Source organism: Oncorhynchus mykiss, chromosome 8 (assembly GCF_057628025.1).
Source record: "Oncorhynchus mykiss isolate SJ-2025 chromosome 8, ASM5762802v1, whole genome shotgun sequence".
NCBI lineage: Eukaryota > Metazoa > Chordata > Actinopteri > Salmoniformes > Salmonidae > Oncorhynchus > Oncorhynchus mykiss.
Window position 1 is genome coordinate 27,367,423 of NC_143029.1, and position 22,430 is coordinate 27,389,852.

The following is a 22,430-nucleotide window of genomic DNA, read 5'->3' on the forward strand; positions in this document are numbered from 1 at the left end:
TATATGGGACTCTTTCAAAACGGTTGGAAAAGCATTCCAGATGAAACTGTCTGAGAGAATGCCAAAAGTATGCAAAGCTGTCATCAAGGCAAAGGGTGGCTACTTTGAAGAATCTAAAATATTATATATATTTTGATTTGTTTAACACTTTTTTTTTCATAGTGGGGTATTAGTTTGTAGCCCAAACAATTCGGACTCTACAGACATTTTTGTGAGAAGACCAATTTTCGGGATGTCTCATGATCTGACAAACACCGCTGTAGCTCGATCACTTTCCACCGCAGCTGCAGAAGGCTGACATAGGTGGATGCAGTGGATTGAGACTCAGCCCATGCAAAATATACATATTTTTTATTATGTTACTTAGATTGATGCACATGTGTGTCAATAGACTCTTAAGGACTTAAATAAAATAAAAATGCGTCTCTCACATTTATCTTGCATTTGTATCCTTTACGTGTCAATGTTGCTGTTCATATGTTTACTATGTGTTTACTATATGTTTACTATCTTATCCGACTTGTGTTGGTCAATTTCTTCAACAAAGGATCAGGTCTTTATAATTATCAAACATACATTATTAATGGAAAGGAAACACATACTCTTTGTTTAAGTATTAAGATACTCCTTTAGTAATACAATTGTAGGCAGAAGTCGGTACAGAGTACAGAATAACAGTATATGATAGTTCTCCCCAAGTTCTGCAAAATGTCTAAGACATCCTGTACCTCATATAGCCTCTCCCAGTCCTCCTTGTGTGAGTTTCCCTGGCAACAACAGAAGTGGGTTTGACAGAAACTTGACCTTTCATCACAAGTATAGAATCATAAAAATGTGAACGAGTGTAAGCATCTTCTGACAGGTAGCTGGTTTCTTCAGGTCTGTGGCATCCTTGTGTTCTCAGAAAACCAGATAACCACGGTGGGATCCAGACAAGGGGAGTCTAAATGTAGATGCATCTGCCTTCTGATAGTGTTTGCAGGTCACAACACTCAAAAAACTGGTTTTAACACACACAGAGTGGTCTCCTGAGGAGGAGACCTTACAGATGATCAAAACATAATTTATTAACCCTTTAAAAGGTATAAAGACTTGGATTAACCCTCTTCACTTGCTACAACGGAATTTATTTCTAGAAGTAATTCTATGCCTATTCCTAAAAAAAAAAAGATTTAGGCTGAATCTCAAACTTAACACTCGAGCAGTCGAGTGGCCACTTGCTAATGTGTTAGACAGTGATCCCTCGAGTCTACCACTGTTTTGGGCAAAATCAGAATTTAGAAGATGCACACATGCATTCACTTGTCAATTTTCCCAAATTTTAAACCCATTAGAGAGCATTGTCTGCTGCGACTTATCTTGCAGCATGATTTGCTATGACACATAGACAGACGCACACTGCGACAGTGAGAACTTTGTAAAAACAAAACGTCATCTCTCTAGCAAGGCCCCAGGGTTCTGATCTGGAAAGACGCTTTGAAGTGTACCTACAGGCCAGCTTCGGTAATGCAGTTTAACTGAACTCTGTCCCAAAAAGAGAATTCCTATAGATGACCCTGTAGTGAAGTCAAACTTCCTAATAAGACACTTTAATCACCTTAATGCACAAAACATCCATTGAATTATTCAAATAATTGTAGCCGAAGTCTATTTTTCTTCCATCACTCACAGACAAAGATATTAACTTTTTATATTAATGCTCTGATGTCACGAGCCCAGATGGCCTGGGAGAAGTGCAGGTTGGTTTGTTTAACTGTCTACTTGCATGGGTTGCTCTGGCAGTTTCCTGAGCATGACTGCATGATACAGCTGTCTGTCGACCACAAAAGCGCACAGCCTTAGTCAGCCAAAAAATAACTAATGCTGTTAAAAAAAGGTAATGCTGTTAATATATTTTGATAACTTTTCATGTAGCCTAATTTTGGCCAACTAATGACCAGTAAAGCATTATTCCATCAGCAGAAAAGTGTGAATGGACTAAACATTCACTCTGTTACTTGTCAAAAACAAATCAGACCACTTGTGTTCATAACTACATTGTTGATTGTAAATGACAGCTTTATACTACTGCATTACTAACAAACTAGCTAATTATTTTGAGTCTAAACCAGCCTGATTTGATAGATCCACTAGCCTATACTGTAGTAGGCTGTTTGTAGGAGCACCAACGCTAGGCTAACTTGTAGTGTATTCAAGGATTTATAAAGCTTCTAAAGTTTGTAATTTCCACTTAAAAATGTCAGACTTGATTTGCCCTGACGTGAAATGAATCAACCCCTATGTCCGTTGATTATATTCCACATAATAATTCCCTTGAGATACGCTGTAGCCTCCTCCACATGATTGTGAGATGGCACACTGGACCACAGTAGCCTTCTCCAACTACAGCTTCTTTCTTCAGATTTTCCAGAATGCCTCCATTTGAATGGAGGCAACCCGTTTCATTGGCAACATGATCACCCATTCAAATCATGCCACTGTATCTGTTGTACAGACTCTACCGAGTACTTTGAATGCTACTTTACAAAGCACTTTTTTTTTCATTTACAGGCCAATATTCTGAACATACCAGTTTCCACATTGTATTTTTCATTATTGGTCTTAAAATGTTTATTTATTTTACATGCCTTTAACAACAAATCAATACAAGAAGTACATGTGGGAACACAAGCATATATGAGTAATATACAATGGACAATTGGGCTAGGGGGTACAACATCACATTACACAAGAACCTTATAATTCTAACAGCTTTTTTGTTAGTAGAGTATTTAAATGTCTTAAAATACAGTTCAATTAATTTTTGTAAGGTAAGAAAATGTGTTTTTTTTGTTTGTAAATGTACATTTGTGTAAATGAAATTTTGCCAAAAGAATAATACAATTAATTACATAAAAATGTTTCATCTTATTTATATCGTAGGTAAAGTATCCAAGCAGTACACCTCTCCACAATAGTGTAAGATATTCCTAAATGTGTTCAATTATAAATCTACTGATGTCTTTTCTTACATGAATACAATGCAATAAAGATGCAACAAAATGAGTCATAAACCTTCTCAGTGCAGATTATCTGACGTAGGACAATGGGTTATACGTCATTGGGTTCAATGTGGGACTTTTATTCTGAAGACTATTGCCCCTCGTCGCTAAAGCTACTCACTTGACGGTGGTCAAGGCACTGACGTCGCGTTTCATTCACAGTATTCCACTACTATCTGTTTTTCCAGATTCTACTTTAGCTAGCTTTTTAACCAATAAGTTAGCAGTTTGTTTACCTGCCAGAGTTCACTAACGTTATAGCTATAGGTACTAGAGGATTTGGTAAGTAGCTAGTTCATTTTAGTTAGCGTTACGCAGCATCTTTGTTGTTGCATGCCAACCAAGGTAGCTTGCTAGCTCTACCTTACAACGTAAGGTTACTTACTAACTTACGTTAGATAGCTAGCTAACCGGCTAGCTAGGGGCGTTGTGACAAAACAGAGCTTGTGATGTAATATTTCCATGCAAGAGTCAAATGTAGCTAGCGAGCTACTAAGCAGTGGGGCAAAATGCATTCGAAATAGTCTCAAAGCTAGGTACAGTAATAAGCATTACTGTTGATATATGTAATTATCAATACATTACAAGTCATGATGAAAGCAACATTAGCTAGCTAACGTTCGCTAACTACGTTACTCTTAACTTGATTTGATTACATCATCAGTATGTTTGTTTCATCAAGAACACTCCACTAGGTGTATGCTAGGCCTATATTATGTTATTCCGTTTTAATATCATAGCTAGCTACTTATTAAACTATGCTGAAGCTTTGTCATCCATCAAGCATATCCCTCCAATCTCTATCCATCCATTAACCCCTCAAACCTGACATCCATAAACATTTATAACCCGTTTTTATCCATAAATCCCTCCAACTTCCCTTCATCCATTTATCCCACCCATCTCCCATCAACCTCCACCTATCTAGCGGTGCATTCAAGATGCTGTGAACGTAGTCTGATTAAACAGGCTGTTATATACACAGCCTGAAACATATGCCTGCAAAATCGTGTTAATGTCCCTTACAAGACAGCATTTTGAATACAATTACGTTTAAACTTTCTCTACCAATGGTCTGTACAGTTTGTCCTTCAGCTGCTTGAAAATTGAGACAAAATATCTACTGGAAAGTATTGTTTACCTGACTTTTTAGAGAGCCATTAGGTACAATGGGGAGAACAAGTATTTGATACACTGCCGATTTTGCAGATTTTCCTACTTACAAAGTATCTAGAGGTGTGTAATTTTTTTATCATAGGTACACTTCAACTGTGAGAGATGGAATCTAAAACAAAAATCCAGAAAATCACATTGTATTATTTTTAAGTAATTAATTAGCATTTTATTGCATGACATAAGTATTTGATGCATCAGAAAAGCAGAACTTAATATTTGGTACAGAAACCTTTGTTTGCAATTACAGAGATCATATGTTTCCTGTAGTTCTTGACCCCCACTGTAAATGGTTGGTTCAGCACCCAGGTAAAGTTAGTATTTTTTATCTTGTCAATAGACCTGTTGGTTGTTTAGCAACAAAACTGAGCCATTTGCAACTATGGGGCAAAACAGATGGGGTTGGCTTAGATTGTTGACAACATGTGAGCTTTATTTAGTCTCCAATGTTTATTGAAAACATAAATACATTTGCACAATGAGCACTTGTCTCTCAAATAAACTATATTAACAAAGCTATGTGGACACCCCTTCAAATTAGAGGATTCGGCTATTTCTGCCAAACCCTGTATAAAATCAAGCCCACAGCCATGCAATCTCCAAAGACAAACATTGGCAGTAGAATGGCCTTACTGGAGCTCAGTGACTTTCAACTTGGCACTATAATAGGATGCCACCTTTCCAACAAGTCAGTTTGTCAAATTACTGCCCTGCTAGAGCTGCCCTGGTCAACGTTAAGTGCTGTTATTGTGAAGTGGAAACGTCTAGGAGCGCCACACAAACTCACAGAACAGGACCGGTCGAGTGTTGAAACGCGTAACTCGTAAAACTCGTCTGTCCTTGGTTGCAACATTCACCAAAATGCCTTTGGAAGCAACGTCTGCACAATAACTGTTAGTCGGGAGCTTCATGAAATTGGTTTCCATGGCCAAGCAGACGCACACAAGCCTAAGATCACAATGCCAAGCTTCGGCTGTAGTGGTGTAAAGGTCGCTGCCATTGGACTCTGGAGCAGTGAATCATACCTCACCATCTGGCAGTTCGATGGATTAATCTGGGTTTGGTGGATGCCAGGAGAACTCTATCTGCCTCAATGCATAGTGCCAACTAAAATTTGGTTGAGGAGGAATAATGGTCTGTTTTTCATGGTTCCCTCTAGGCCCCTTAGTTCCAGTGAAGGGAAATCTTAACGCTACAGCATACAATGACATTCTTGACTACTCTGTACTTCCAACTTTGTGGCACAGTTTGGGGAAGGCCCTTTCCTGTTTCAGCATGACAATGTCCCTGTGCACAAAGTAAGGTCCATACAGAAATGGTTTGTCGAGATCGGTGTGAAAGAACTAGACTGGCCTGCGCAGTTCCCTGACCTTATCCCCATTGAACGCCTTTGGGATGAATTGGAACGCCGCCTGCGAGCCAGGCCTAATTGCCCAACATCAGTGCCCGATCTTACTGATGCTCTTGTTGCTGAATGGAAGCAATTCCCCGCAGCAATGTTCCAACATCTAGTGGAAAGCCTTCCCAGAAGAGTGGAGGCTATTATGGCATAAAAGGGGGGACCAACTCAATATTAATGCCCATGATTTTGAAAGGAGATGTTCGGCTAGCAGGTGTCCACATACTTTTGGTAATGTAGTGTACATCGTTACAGGTTTTGGTTAGCTAGCTAGTGAATTTTAGCCATATTTGCATTGACCTGAAATCAGTCAAGACACCTCAAAACAAGACATGCTATCAATAACAAGATTAATCAAGCCGAGTGGCGCAGCAGTCTAAGGCACTGCATCTCAGTGCTAGAGGCGTCACTCCAGACACCCTGATTCGAATCCAGGCTATATCACAACCGGCCATGATTGGGAGTCCCATAGGGCGGCGCACAATTGGCCCAGCGTCGTCCAGGTTTGGCCGGTGTAGGCCGTCATAAGAATTTGTTCTTAACTGACTTGCCTAGTTAAATATATATATATTTTTTTTAATATACGATTCCCCACATGGCAGTTTCTTGTCATTCTTGCTAGCAATCTGGCCATCCAGAATCACAACATGCTGACTTCTGCCCCTTGGAAGCACACACATCATTTTCGTGATGTCAGCTAACCCATCTATAACTATTGAACCATGCATGCCACGATAATGAAAAAGGTATATTCTGAATCGGGAGGATGGCGAACAATCCAGACTTTTTTTATTTTAAAAAATGTATAAATATGAAGAGATTCAGAATATACCATTTTCATTGCCATGACATGCTTGGTTCACTAGCTATTGATGAGAGAAGGTTTAATGTTTGATATTTGGTTCTATAATTAATAGCTTTTGAACCAAGCATGACAAGACAATGAAAATGGTATATTCTGAATCAGGAGAGGATGGAGAACAAGCAACCTTTTTCAATCTTCAAAATGTTTTTAAATTCAAAACAAAGAATGTGTGGATTGTTCTCCAGCCTCCCCTGAATCAGAATATACCATTGTCATGGCATGCTTGGTTCAATATCTATTGGCGAGAGGAAAACAAATATCCAATGTAAAACTATACAATACTTTCCTGTGAATATTTTGTCCAAAATTTTGGGCAGTTGAAGGGCAAACCGCAAAGACAACCAGAAGAGTAAGTTTAAATGTAATTTTATTCAACATTCTGGCTTGTAAGAAACATTTATATGATTTTGCAGGCATTCGTTTCAGGCTGTATACACTGTACCAATTAATTTTGTATTACAGCCTGTTTAATCAGACTACGTGAACGTGGAATGACAGTGTTCCATTGAATGTTTGATTTACAGACCGTTGTCAGTAGAAAGAGAAGAATGTGATTGTGCTGTGCATTAACATTGCGCACACATCAAAACTATTACATGCTTAGTTTACTGCATGTTAATCGTTAGACAGATGTTTACTGACACATTTTTGCTCAGCAGTAATTGCCTTCTAGGCAAAGAAGAAATAATGTTTGTGCTACCACAAAAGTAAATCTGTCCTCTGGCCTAGACAGTCATAGGAAAGAAATAGTTACAAACATGATCACTTAAATTTTTTTGATTGTTCTGCAAAGGCAACTTAATTGATTAGCACATTTTTCTTGTTGTCATTTTATAGGATAAAGCTACCCAAAAAAAGAAATGGGGGCATTTTTGGACAAGCCAAAGATGGAGAAGTTCAATGCCCACGGAGAAGGAAACGGCCTACGATATGGCCTTAGCAGCATGCAGGGCTGGCGGGTAGAGATGGAGGATACACACACGGCTGTCATTGGCCTGCCCCATGGCCTCAACCCCTGGTCCTTTTTTGCCGTGTATGATGGCCATGCTGGCTCTCAGGTGGCCCGCTACTGCTGCGAGCACTTGCTAGAGCACATCACCAGCAACCCAGATTTCAGGGGTGGGGGTGCAGGACCAGGAGGTGGAGAAGAGGGGGGCAGGGCAATTCTGGACAGGCATGGACCCGAGCCATCAGTGGAGAGTGTGAAGAGTGGCATTCGCACTGGCTTCCTGCAGATTGATGAGCAGATGCGAGCTATCTCGGAGCGTAAGCATGGTGCGGACCGCAGCGGCTCTACTGCAGTGGGAGTCATGATCTCACCTCGCCACATGTACTTCATTAATTGTGGCGACTCACGGGCACTCCTCAGCAGGGGAGGCCGGGTCCATTTCTTTACGCTGGATCACAAGCCCAGCAATCCATTGGAAAAGGAGCGCATCCAGAATGCCGGTGGCTCTGTCATGATTCAACGTGTTAATGGCTCGCTAGCTGTGTCTCGGGCCCTTGGTGACTTTGACTATAAATGTGTACATGGCAAGGGCCCCACAGAGCAGCTTGTGTCGCCTGAGCCAGAGGTGTATGAGATTGAAAGATCTGAGGCGGAGGACGAGTTTGTGGTTTTGGCGTGTGATGGCATCTGGGACGTGATGGCCAATGAGGAGCTATGTGACTTTGTGCGTTTACGTCTAGAGGTGACAGAGGACTTGGAGAGAGTGTGCAATGAGATTGTTGACACATGTTTATACAAGGTAAGGTCAGCTAGATAAGATTTTACAATGGAGAGGAGATTTGAATAGTTTACTTAAGTGTGCTTTGCTGTTGAATTGGCTACTACAGCATATTTCCCAGAGATGGAACACTATGGGCCAACTCAAGTCCAAGAGTTTTCCTGGATTTTTATGACTTCTTGTCACTTGTATTTGCACTTGAACTGGATAGGCTACTATGATAAGCAGAATATTAGCACTACTGGGTGGAGTGAGGGTTCTGTTCTCTAGCAGTGGGAAGGATGCGCCACACACAGCCCACATCAGCTGGTGAGCTGTGGGGCAAGCAAGCAATGTGTGTTTGCAGACAGGCAGGCTTCGCTCCGCCTTCGATCAAAAGCTACACATCGCGCAAGCTACTCTTTTGCTTCCCGCAACCACCAGGCACCAGCCTACTATATATCTTTGCCTGGTTAAGAAATACAAACTGTTTTACGAAATTGAAAACAATAGTATTGAGTTTAATAGTAAAACAACAGTCTGTCTCTCTCCCCCCTTGAGTATAGAAAAGTAGGCTGTCTTTGAATTTGTTGTCTCACTCTACCCTTCCAATTTCCCACCTGCATACCATAGACAGTTTCTGACAGGACTCCTGTTAGTTTTCCCTCTGCATTAAAAAACACACATATCAGTTGCCGATTACAAAAAAGTAGCTGATAGCATGTTACAATTAATGTAAATAGTAATCTGGTAAATCTAACAGGAGCAATAGCCAATTCTGTTTAGAGACCATTCATCCCTTCAAAACATCATTATTGATTTGACATAACTTGACATAACTTCAACATTATATAAAAAATATAATGTGTGTGAGCTTGTGTATGAAGGACGTATTTGTTTCATAAGCTATTGCATATTGCAGGCAATTATGACCATTGGCCAGCAGGAGAAAAATATTTGCGTTACTTCAATGCTTTAATGAAAATCTTCCAACCAGCCGGATACTAGTAAGTTCTGGTAGATTTCTTATACCAAATCCGAGCCAAATCAATAGAGGCGCGAATCTAGCAACAGACGAGCATCGAGACAGCAACACGGCAGTACGAGCGAGCAAAAAAACAGCAGTAACCAAAAGGCCAAATATGTCTAAAGCACGCCAAATCATTAGTTTAGCTTTCAAACGTTTTTCAACCGATGGTGCAAAGATTGTGGCGCAATGTCAAATATGTAACAGAAAAATAGAAGAGACCGGAACCACGTCGAACTTCAAAACTCAGACCAAGTCACTCAGACTTGAGCACTTGGACCAGGACTCGAGCACTGGGACTGGACTTCAGCCATAGGGACTCTTGACTGGACTCGTGACTCAACCATTGGTGACTAAGACTTGGACTCGACTCGGACTTAACCATAGGGACTCGACTCGAGGTTTAGTGACTAGACTACAAAACGACTTTGTGATTTGCTGCAGACTGTATTGTTTTTTAGTATACTGAGCAAAAATATAAGTGCAACATGGAACAATTTCAAAGAATTTACTGAGTTACGGTTCATATAAGGAAATCAGTCAATTGAAATAAATTCATTAGGCCCTAATCTATGTGTTTCACATGACTGGGAATACAGATATGCATCTAAAAAATTGTCCTCACAATGGGCCTCAGGATCTTGTCACAGTATCTCTGTGCGTTCAAATTGCCATTGATAAAATGCAATTGTGTTCGTTGTCCATAGCTTATGCCTGCCCATACCATAACCCCACCTCCACCATGGGGCATGCTGTTCACAACGTTGACATCATCAAACCGCTCACCCACACACCTGGTCTGCGGTTGTGAGGCCGGTTGGACGTACTGCTAAATTCTCTAAAACAATGTTGGAGGCGGCTTATGGTAGGGAAATTAACATTAAATTCTCTGGCAACAGCTCTGGTGGACATTCCTGCATTCACTATGCCAATTGCACACTCCCTCTACTTGAGACATCTGTGGCATTGTGTTGTGTGATAAAACTGCACATTTTAGTGGCCTTTTATTGTCCCCAGCACAAGATGCACTTGTGTAATGATCATACGGTTTAATCAGTTTCTTGGTATGCCACACCTGTCAGGTGGATGGATTATCTTGGCAAAGAAATGCTCACTAACAGGGATGTAGACAAATTTGTGCACTACATTTGAGAGAAATAAGCTTTTTGTGCATATGGAACATTTCTGGGATCTTTTATTTCAGCTCATGAAACATGGGACCAACACTTTACATGTTGCGTTTATATTTTTGTTCAGTGTAAATGGCTCAGTTAAATAATGATTGTAAATCAGCCAGACAGTCAAGCACAGATAGTTAATGGTACCTCACACAGCTATCAAGATAAATTCAAGTTTTTGCCAGCTTCAATTTCAATACTTTTAAAAATCAGATATCAAATTAGATGTCCAGCAGGAAGCCCAATTCCCCATTCAAACACTGATGAAACTGTGTTTCTAATACACAAAGAAATTAAACGCAAACTACCCCTTGCTAATCAGGAAAGTCTTTTGTAAGTTGTGGTGGACTGTCATTAAAGTTGCTTCACGGTAACTTGCCACTGAATAGCTTCGTAATTCACTGTAAGCATTCAGTCAAAGCTCTAACCACTTTTGGAGCTAACTAGTGCTCTCAAATCGTGTTGTATGTCGATAGCAGATGGGAGTTGTATTCATAACATTGCTAACTTAGCTAGCTAACATTTTGAGAAAAGTTATATTACGTGGCTAGCTAACTAGCGTATCAACATGTTGTCAATGAGACCAGCTGAGCTAGCAAATAATGTAACAAATGTATAATTTCAAATTTGAAAACAATACTCTCTGCAGGCTCTGCTTTTCAAGAATCACAGTAGCAAGTACTCCTGGTGCACTGTTAAATTATTTAGCAATTCAAATGTACATTTTTTGAGGATTTTTTTGTTTGTTGCCATAGCCCTCTCTGGCTTTCATGCCATTCAAATGTGAGCTTGTCTGAGGTGTCAGTCGTTGCTATCCTTTAGAGCGCTACGATTGGTTGTCCAAAATTCTGGGGCGGGGCTTGGAGAAGGGTCAATTGAAAGCGTTCAAGAGACGTCTTGTGATTTTGTTCACGCTACATACAGTATGTCCATGTAAATCCACTCAAATAAGCATAATTTCAGAGTTTTTACAAAATCATGTTTTATAGCAAAATGTATAACTTGCATTTCCTCTGCTCAACTCTCCTCTCTGAACAGGGAAGCCGGGACAACATGAGTGTGGTGCTGGTGTGTTTCCCAGGTGCTCCCAAGATCTCGCAAGAAGCTGTGAAGAGACAGGCAGAGCTGGATAAGTACCTGCAGAGCAGGGTAGAAGGTGGAGCATCTAAAAAGAAATGAGTTATGTTACACATTTCAAAAGAGCGAGACACCTATTGTTGTTGCGTAAACTTATGGTAGTACTTATTACTTACCAAAACAGAAACTAAATATAAAAGTACTCACAGAACCCCAATTTTAAGTGTGAAGGCACTTGAGTGTCTTTATAGGCAACATACTTTTTAATATGGTTTATCCTGGACTTAAAATGTCCTCTAGGGAAATTTAGCAAATGTTAACTTTAGAATGCTTAACATATATACATATATATAAATCATATTCATTGTCAAAATGTATTTTTTTCTCACAGCTTTTCCAATGAAGCAAGCTCAATATTGTATCTTCTGGACCCGGTTTTTCAAAACATTTAATCTTGATCAGAATGATACGGATTCTGTAATCCCTTATTTTGCATTCCAGGATCATATAAATCCAACAGATTTTTTTGGCCAGTGTTTCTGAAATAGGTAGGAAAGGACCATTCTGATCTACATATGAAAATGTTAAGAATCTAGATTACCTGTGCTTTGAATATGTGTAAACCCTGCCATCTACTGGGCAGGTTATATTACTACATACATGAAGAAAGGTTCACTTTTTTTTATTTTTTATTTTTTACCAAATCTGTGTTTTGGATGTACGTTAATGTTAAAAAAGCGCTGAGACACTATAAAATAAAATAAATTAATTTGGTTTTGAGAAACATGTCCCACCAGTGATTATACTTCCTCATGTTTGTTCAGCAGTTGTAGGGGCATGATAAAACATGAACAAAGGCTCCAAAAACACCCAAATACGTCCTTTTAAAAGTGACGCCGTATAGTGATGCAGGTCTTTAGATGTTATACACATGCAATTGTGTCATTCCGAAATTTATCCGCAACGTTATATTCCATGTTGTGTGACTCGAGCTGTACTTTTCCGCGTGCGCATGTGCGGGCTACACAGAAGTATCGCTGGAGAATGTAATGTTGCGCATAGTCACTTTACTGCTTTAATCAGCTTTAATATTGCAGATATATTGTGGTTTCAAGCAATGTAATTGTCTGCATAATTTCCAATCCCCCATATATATTTTTTGTAAATATATATAGTACCAGTCAAAAGTTTGGACACACTTACTCATTCAAGGGTTTTTCTTTTTTTTGTGCTATTTTCTACATTGTAGAATAATAGTGAAGACATCAAAACTAATGAAATAACACATGGAATCATGTACGAACCAAAAAAGTGTTAAACGATTCAAAATATATTTTATATTCTTCGAAGTAGCCACCCTTTGCCTTGATGACAGCTTTGCACACTCTTTGCATTCTCTCAACCAACTTCATAAGGTAGTCACCTCGAATGCATTTCAATTAACAGGTGTGCCTTGTTCATTTGTGGAATTTATTTCCTTCTTAATGCGATTGAGCCAGTCAGTTGTGTTGTGACAAGGTAGGGGTGGTGTACAGAAGATAGCCCAATTTGGTAAAATACCATATTATGGTAAGAACAGCTCAAATAAGCAAAGAGAAAGGACTATTGACTCTGACTTTTCAAACACCCAGCAGTGCTATTTGCAGAGTTGGCTCCAATTAAATGTTGCAATTTTTCTGCCATTCCAGACCCTGCAACCAAAAACAAGCTCCATGTGGGCAGTACCAAAACAAGTAATCTAATGATTATGAATGACTCTTCGCAGCAAAATCTGCAGAGCTGCGATTTGTGTATCCCCCATACATATAACATTCTATTGGTTGCAAAATTGTTGTATAATAATTTACATTGAAAAACAATGTTTTTAATCTGGTGTCATTTTGTGTATCAGTTCATAGACCACGTGCCATAGAATCGGTACATAGAAAATCTCCTCCAAGCTATTTTGAAACCTGTATGGCGCAGCTGTCCATTTTTTTGTCCATAAATGAAACTGATACACGCTTTTATTTATCAGAATTTTCTTTAGACAATTTTGGTCTTTAATGCAGGACTGACAGACACGTTTTGTACCTTCTCCCCTTTACAACATTTTTGGGGTAATGCTGCAATCAGTTGTTTGTAATTTTGGATAGAGCAGACATTTACATATATTGTTTGTTAACTGCATGTGTGACAACTACACCAGTCCTATTTATTATATAATTTACAAAGATTATATATTTTTAAATCAATTAGTACATTTGAGTTTAACCATAATATTTGGTGTGTCTTTTCTGGTGGATTAAGCTGAAATTTCAACCAGCTTTATATTGCTTGTTTTAAAAATATAATTATTTTGGAGATTTCATTTTCAAATAACCGAAAGTGAGAGGTTGTAATGTGAATGAAGGGAAAAAGGCCGTTATTGAACTCTGGGTGAACTATTTCTTACTAATCTGCTAGAGAACCAGTTTGGATTTAAGAATAGTTTTTGTATGACTGAAGCCTTTAGTGAGAGGTCCAATGCTTTAATATTTAATAATTTCTGCCCTCCGAATATTCATTATATAAATAGGCCTTTAATTTTGTCTGGCTTGCCATTCCAAATAAAGTGGAATATGTTTTGCTCATATCATTTTAAAAAACAAGTCGTTAGGTGTGGGAGCCTTTGTTCATGTTTTATCATGTCCCTGCAATTGCTGAATGAGCATGAGGAATTATATCGCTGGTGGCGTAAGTTTCTTAATAACAAGTAAATTGCAAAAAAAAAAAAGTGTCAGGGTACTTCTATAACATGTCATTTACATCCAAAATACAGATTTGGTGAAAAAAAACAAAAGTGACCTTATCCTTTAACAATAATAGAGCCTGCATCACTGAACTTCTGTGACACCTATACTGCGTTCAATTTAACACAATTAAAACATTAAATACAGACAGTAGGCTAAACTTTGGTTTTAAGAGTTACTGACCTCATAATAAATGTAATGCTGGATGTCATTATGGATGCATGCATTCACATGTTTTTCCCCTCTAGCACATATTCAAAAGTCTCTGTACAGATATTTAATTACACAGGGTATTTACAAATAAATGCAAAAAGTAGCGTATGTGCGCATTCTCATGCGCCAAAGGCGTGTCTCAGCTATTTTAAAAGCTGCACGGCTACTCGATGGCAGGGAAATTCTTGAAATCAAATATTGTTCTGTATGGTTTTCCCTGTGGCTATCTATTCTGAAGTCTTAATTTTAGCCTACATGCTGTCATATTATCATGTTATAAATCATAGCATGTCATTTGAGGAAGGTCAATTAAAAATAAACTCCCAGAAGAAAATGCTTACAAAAACATTAATTGGAGCTAGCTTTTTCTTACTATGTAGTTTTGCCATTTTTGACTATCTTCGGGCCAAGTGCCGTTGAACTCAGGCATACATGTATCTAGCTATGAACTTTTTAACTCCCTCTTTTAATGTCTGCCCTCTGATGGCCATACATTTGCTCAAATACTTTTGTATACAATTGTGCTTTCAGTCTCCAGTAATTCCATTTAAAAGCATGTGCCTTTAATTCTAAATTAATTGTCCGAATTTCAGTTTGGATAAGTGTAGAGTATACGGTGCCTTCGGAGAGTATTCAGACCTCTTGAGTTTTTCCACATTTTGTTACATTACAGCCTTATTCTAAAATTGATTTTAAAAATCTACACACTATACCCCATAATGACAAAGCGGAAACAGGTTTTTAGAAATGTTTGCAAATTCATTTTAAAAAATTTAACTCATATCTTAGTATTCAGACCCTTTGCTCTGAGACTCGAAATTGAGCTGAGGTGCATCCTGTTTCCATGATCATCCTTGGAGCCCACCTGTGGTAAATTCAATTGATTGGACATGGTTTGGAAAGGCACACACCTGTCTATATAAGGTCCCACATTTGACAGTGCACGTCAGAGCAAAAACCATGCCATGAGGTTGAAGAAATTGAGACCTGACAATAGCTGTGCAGCAACGCTCCCTTTCCTACATGACAGAAATTGAGATTATCTGCAGAGAAGCATGGGAGAAACTCCCCACATACAGGTGTGCCAAGCTTGTTGCGTCATACCCAAGAAGACTCAAGGCTGTTATCTCTGCCAAAGGTGCTTCAACAAAGTACTCAGTAAAGGGTCTGACTACTAATGTAAATGTGATATCAGTTATTTTAATCTTTAATGAATTTGCTAAAAATCTGTTTTCGCTTTGTCATTATGGGGTATTGTGTGGAGATTGCTGAGGATTTTGATTTATATAATCCATTTTATAATAAGGATGTAACAAAATGTGGAAAAAGTCTATGGGTCTGAGAACTTTCCATAGGCACTCTATATTAGGCCAGAGATTGCTTTAAGTGATTTAATAAATAACAGCAAGCGTAAACAAATAGTTGCATTACTCTTTCAATAGTGGGCCTTCACTTTCTTTGGTGATTGTTGGGCCTTGTTTTAAAATGTCCTTATTAATGATCTAATATTTTGAGCAATAATAATTTGCTTTTTCACTGAATAGCAAACACAATGTATTACTAAAAGGTAACACAACTTGATGTGCCCTGTATTTATATACTTTTTCACCTTAAGTTAATTACATTTTTGCAAATTTAGAACCCTTCCCTGATGAAAGCAAGTTATTATTTCAGAAAAAATACAAAATAAATAAAGTTCCCCTAGCAGTTTGAACCAGCACCTCCTGGAGCAAAAATACAAATTCTTGCCTCACATACCACTTATGCCAACCTTAGAACAAACAAATATTACAATGTCTGAAAGGTTGATCAGAGGTGTTTGGCTGTGTCTTGTCCTATACTTCTTATTAAGACAATGAATGCACTAGTGTGTCATTCCTTTGCCTTAGTGTGTAGCAGGCTACCTTGTTCTGCATGCATATGTTTGACTTAGTCATCCATTTTATTTGCACAAGAACGACAAGTTTGTCAAACACTTTTTTTTCTCTAGGGGTGATATTTCAAGATGTTGGCAATTAAGCCATTTAAAAAAAAAGTATTATTATTATTTTTTACCCAGAAGCAACTCATGGATACAATTTTTATGTCTCTGCATCAGAGTATGTGAGCAGAATTGAGCGGTTGGAAATACCAATCATCGCTCACAAAGTAGTATTTGCACACTGTGCCAGCACACAATGTCATTTCCCCACTCCGTAAAAAACAATCACTCAGCGCTCACAGAAAAAAAGAAAGATCACTTAGCAAACATCCCATCTACTTTTGTAACTATGTACCATTTGGTTTTGAAGTAGGCTATATTGTAGTGGTGGGGTAGGCTTAATAAATACAATAGAATATGTCTTATTAAAAGAACAGTGATAAAGGAAATAAAAAATGCTGGGCAGAGCATGTCCAGAGCTTGTTGATGAGCGGTACCTGAGCATTTTTAAAATATGCTTCTGCGAAATTATACACACTCCACTACTCACTCCACTCACATCCTCTGCAAATTCCAGAAAATACCTTAAACTTCCTTCAAACTGCATGCAGAGACAATCAAATGGTATCCATGAGTTCATCTGACTCTGGGTAAGTAGAAAAAGGTTTAATTGCCAAAATCTTGAATTGTCCCTTTAAAAGATTTGCAACTTTGTGTTTTTAAGAGAAATTAAGCAATTAAAATGTGTCACAGAGACTGATGCTATATTTCTACATTGGTATCTGTATGTCTGCTGGTTTGCTTTGAAGTTAAATCAGTGTTTCCCCTATATGCATTCGTGGTCGCCACTGCAAAAAAATAAATACTAGAATATTTGTATTTTTATTTGAAATAATTTTGGGATGCTAGAACATTTTCAGTGTTAACTTAAATGACCAATGCGAGATATGAAGTATGTAAAAAATATAATGGAGCAATATACAGTAATTGTACAAAACATGCTCTTCCCACTGACGAGGCAATTGAGACATGGATTGTGTGTGTGCCCTTCAGAGGGTAAATAGGCAACACAAAATATGTAAGTGCTTTTGAACATGGTATGGTAATAGGTGCCATGTTTACCGGTTTGAGTGTGTCAAGAACTGCAACGCTGCTGGGTTTTTCCACGCTCAACAGTTTCTCGTGTGTATTGAGAATGGTCCACCACCCAAAGGACATTCAGCCAACTTGACACAACTGTGGTGAGCATTGGGGTCAACATGGGCCAGCATCCGTGTGGAACGCTTTCGACACCTTGTAGAGTCCATGCCCCGATGAATTGAGGATGTTTTGAGGGCAAAAGGGGGTGCAACTCAATATTAGGAAGCGATTCCTAATGTTTTGTACACTCAGTGTATTTGTTTATGAGATAATCTTTGAGAACTAACAATCACCAAAAGTATAACTAGACAGTCAGGAAGAATCTAAAATTCAAATAATGTCATGGAATGGGGCCGCCATTGATTTACTTGTAATGTTTGAGTCACTCCGATAGCATATGAACAAATGTGTATAAAACATTTGTATATTTGCAGGAAATTAACTTTAAAACTGTACATTTTCTCACGGGCCCCATGACAAAATGTGTTTAATTGGTGAAAATGTGTTTTAAAAAAAGCTAAATGCTATCTCTGCGGCTAATTGGAGGGCCTCTAAAACCACGCCATTGGCCACGGCCACCACTGCTGAAAAAAGTCCTAGGGGAAACACTGAGTTGAACTTTTGCATGTCAGGCAACCATAATGAAAATCGTAATTTCCTCTCCAGTTTGACGTCAACTGTGCATCATTTGGCTACTTTACCTTTTGAATGAACGTCTTGGTCCCCAATCTTAAAGTAAAAATTCTATATATATTCATGAAGTGTAGTACATTGGCATGCATGGTACCAACTGCACGATTTAACAAAGTTAATAGTTTCAACCTGTTGCAAAGACTGTGTTTCTATCTTGATAGCGTTTAGTTTTTGCACTGAACACAATAACCCTCACCTGCATGATTTAGTCAAAGTTAATTTACACCCCTATTCTAAAACAAACGGAAATCCATGACCATACAAATGGCATAGGCCTATATAAATACATTGATGAAGGGGCAGACAAGGGACTTATTCTAACAATACAAAGAAAAATAAGTAAATAGCCTGGGAGCATCTAAAGCTACAGTTTGGGATTTGGAAAGCTGTTTGCGGTTATTTAAATTCTTGTTATGTACCCATTGGTTCTTAAAGAGTATGATGAGCTTAGCACAACTGTCTGTCTTTATCATAACGAAAAATGTAAGGTTTTGTTACACCTTTGTTTTGTTGGTCGACTGACAGGGGGTGTATCTTTTGGGATTGGCTCGACCGTGATGTCTTCCACTGGGAGAGGAATTCCCCTGCTGGAATGATATGTTGAGGATGTCAGAGATGGGTTGGCTCAACTCGCAGGTAAATTCTTGGAGGATCTGCTATGGCATACCGTCGGAACCTGGGGCTTTGTTGGTTTTGATCACAGTCAGCTTATCATAAAACCTCCCAGGCTTTAGGGATGCTGCAGGGCAGGTAAAAATGGGAGGACTGTCATGTCCAAGAGCAGTTGTAATTGGCTGACCAGTGAGAAATGGATGTTAGTTTCATTCATTAGGCTATTCTAACTTCTTTGTTTTGGTCATTGCCAGGAAAGCTAATTTTCAGAGAGGCCTTTCATTTCAGGCATGATTTGCAGGGTTCTTGCAGTGGCAGGTCTTGACTTGGCGATGGTCTTCCACAGCTGATAGGCCAAGGTGTCGAGGCAGTTCAGAAAGGCAGTAGTAACGGAGGGAACGTTGATAGCACAGGGAGGGAGAAGTGTCAGTCGCATGGATATACCACCTGGCCTTTACAAAGTTGGATACAGATCCTTAATTTATGTTCTCCCTTCACTTTACTCACCAGTTCCTGTTCCCATTCCAGTCCCATATTCAGGTCAGAGCAAGACTCACAGATCAGACTAAGAGGAATGTTGTTTAACTGCCCTGTGTGTTACAAGACTGCAGTTTGACATTGATTGTAATTCCATCACTGATTTAACATTAGCTTACATTTGTGTTGCCTACCTCAGGGGTTCCCAAATCTTTTATTTTAAGTTAACTCATCTTCTTTCAGTATTATTTCTATATTAAGTCGAACTTTGAGCAGCCTCATTAATCAGACTACTTCTGGACTGTACCAGATTGAGCATTTATCTTGTCATCTGAATGCATGTATATTGTAGAGTAATGATGTTTTGGTTCTGAGCATACCGGCAAAGATTTTTTTATAACTAAACCAAGGTAGACCACAGCACGTCGTTTCAAATGGGAACAAATGAGTCATAGTGGGCAGAACAAGCAAGGAGGTGGGCAGAGCCAAGCATGAGCTAGCGAGATCCTATTGGCGCATTCTAGCATGAATTAGCGTATTTCCGTTAGGGAACGCCTACACTGTGAAGTGCGCGTGTGCAATAACTCAATTCGTCTTTGCAGTCCTTCGAGAACACTTTATTTTTTATTTTGGCAAAGGGTAAAAGTCTAAAAAAAACTTTGTCCACTCTGTTCATAGTAGATTCTACTTTTGGGAACAGAAAACTGTATTGAGATCAAATGTTTCACCGATTAGAAAATTAGCAGAATGCCGGACAAAATCCATTTCGTTCCATCTTCTCCCACTGCCTGCCACTGGGCTTCCTCTCACTAAGCGGATGCTTCACATTTATATATCTGTCTCATTGTTCCATCTGTGATACTGGTGCATGGAAAATGCCAGACATTGCTCAAAACTCTCATTAGAGAAGCATAAGAAAGAGGTGACACACAATGCTCCATTTAACTTAAAGGGATAGTTTGCCCAAATTACAAAATGATATAGGTTTCCTTAACCTGTGATCAGTCTATGGACAAGGTTCGACAGCTATCCTTGCTTTAGTTTTGTTTACCTGGCCACTGTTTCCAAATGCTAACTTTTGAGCATTTGTGGCACAAATCCAATGTAAGTCAATGGTACCAATATTTTGCCTGACGACCAAATCAGAATTCTTCAGCTGCCTTATAATTTGCTGCATACTTCAGTCTGAGACTGCCATCTTTGACGTTGTTTGTGGTGATGTCTAAATGAGGAGTGTTGTTAAAAATAAATTGGTGATTGGATCATCTCTAACCGATCAGAGTATGACACATTTTCAAAACTCTGCTTCACCCACGTGTGTTCTGGCTCTGTCCCAGCCCATTGGTTCTTGGGACCATGCTCATTGAGCTATTAGTGTTTATCCCATTTTGCAAATGTTGTAGCATTGAAGCTGGCCAGTGTTTTTTGGAGATCTATGGTGTAAATGGATTGGTTGCTCTTGGAAGCTGTCATATCAATGTTTTATCCTATGTACCAACTAGCACAATGATGGTGCCACATTCCCACGGTTTCTATCTAGTGCGTAGCAAAGGGATTGTTGTTATGACTGCAATTAGGCCTACCTCATTTAGAACATGGCTAGCTGCATATTGGCCTATACATGCCTCTGAGCAATAACTCATTGAATTTAATGTAATGTATTTATTAATATAATTTATGTATCCTGCATTCGCACTCATAGTAGACTGTCCATGCACTCAGTTACACAAAATATATACATTTATTTTTTAAAGCACGACTAATGCAAAGAAAGAAATTGATTAGGCTGTTTGCTTTGTTATTATTGTTGTCTTAAATAAAACTGTCTTGATTGGTACGCATCTACTGCAGCATTGTTCAGGGTTAGTTTCACCAAAATTACACATTTGTATGATTTTTTACACTTCTCTAGGCTGTTGTCGATCAACCCAAACAGTTTTTATACTGTATGTGCACTCTGCAACATTTTATCATTGTGAATAATAATAATAAGAGATGTATTTTCCCTTCTTGTTTGGAGTGGTTGAAAAAAACACAGGCTCCGCAGTAGTAGGCCTACTACACAAATAACAGAGGACAGGATGACATGAAATATAACAGCCACGTCTCTGAGTAGGACTAGTGATCTACGATCACTTAGTCCTTTCAGATCCCCTCTCCTACTCTTTATAAGGGATCTGTTATTCATTTTTGAATAAGAAATGCAGAAAACATTAATGCTCTTTCCTTATCATAATCCAAAATAAAATGTGTTCTTCCTGACCAGCCACTGGCACATAAGTAAGCATTTATTTTTTATTTACAATCTCAAGTTATTTTATTATTTTACTTGACATAAAGTGCTATGTGCCAGTTTTTTTTTTTTTTTTTTTTAACATCATAGACCTTTAGGAGTATTATTTAAATGTATGTAATAATATAATATTTGGGTTTAGTATATCATATATAATGTACTTCAGACATCTGTTTTTCATAAGAATTGGCTTAAATGCAGTTTCTACCTGATTTCATTCTCCTCCAATCAAATCTCTGTTAGCAATACTTCCAGTTAGGTCGTGTTTGATAGAGCAATTGGGAACAGTGATTAGATTGGATGCGTTTTGGTTAAATCGTTTTTGTTGAATAATGCTTTACCTAGGAAAAGCAGTAGTTTTTTTGGAAATTCTAAAACGCTAGTCAGAGGTTGCTGAAACAAACGAAATACCCAACTATGTATTTAAATCTGTCTGGGTCAATAAACAACAGCCTAAAAGTAAGTGAACAAACCCATTAATGGTTCTGTGTCATGAACTCTTTTTAGCACTAAAGGAAATAGGCAGTCTTTTCATTGAACATGATTAACATTTGTAAGATGTTATCTGCCATCTATACAGACTGTGTTGTCTATAGCTATATATGTAAGATGGTGATGTTTTCAGAAAGCTCATTCCAAGGTCTTAAAAGTTAGTTTGAAGGATTTATTTGAACTTGTATATCCAAATATCAGAAATGTAGACAAATGTGATGTCATTTTTAGATGTTTGCTATGATTGGAATAAAGTTATTTACTGAACATTCTGAGATCAAATATAGCGCTGGTCGTGTCCATGTTGTCTTTGTTGTAAAATGTACATTTCCAATTTACACAGATTAGGGGA

At 38.5% G+C, this 22,430-nt stretch overlaps 1 protein-coding gene across 1 annotated transcript; it reads left to right on the top strand.

Moving 5' to 3' along the window:
* The first annotated feature begins 3,092 nt into the window (after positions 1–3,092).
* Positions 3,093–16,684, top strand: ppm1ab (protein phosphatase, Mg2+/Mn2+ dependent, 1Ab). Its single transcript, XM_090243065.1, has 3 exons — positions 3,093–3,323; positions 7,316–8,226; positions 11,428–16,684. Exons 2-3 carry the CDS (start codon positions 7,339–7,341, stop codon positions 11,566–11,568), a joined length of 1,029 nt encoding a protein of 342 aa, XP_090099191.1. The 5' UTR covers positions 3,093–3,323; positions 7,316–7,338; the 3' UTR covers positions 11,569–16,684.
* Positions 16,685–22,430: the final 5,746 nt, after the last annotated feature.

What these genes read in the sequence shown, in the direction of transcription:
- ppm1ab (XM_090243065.1), top strand. Translation starts at nt 7,339, where the DNA reads ATGGGGGCATTTTTGGACAAGCCAAAGATGGAGAAGTTCAATGCCCAC. An exon ending in TTGACACATGTTTATACAAG is followed by an intron (nt 8,227 to 11,427) that starts GTAAGGTCAGCT and finishes CTCTCTGAACAG; the next exon opens with GGAAGCCGGGACAACATGAG.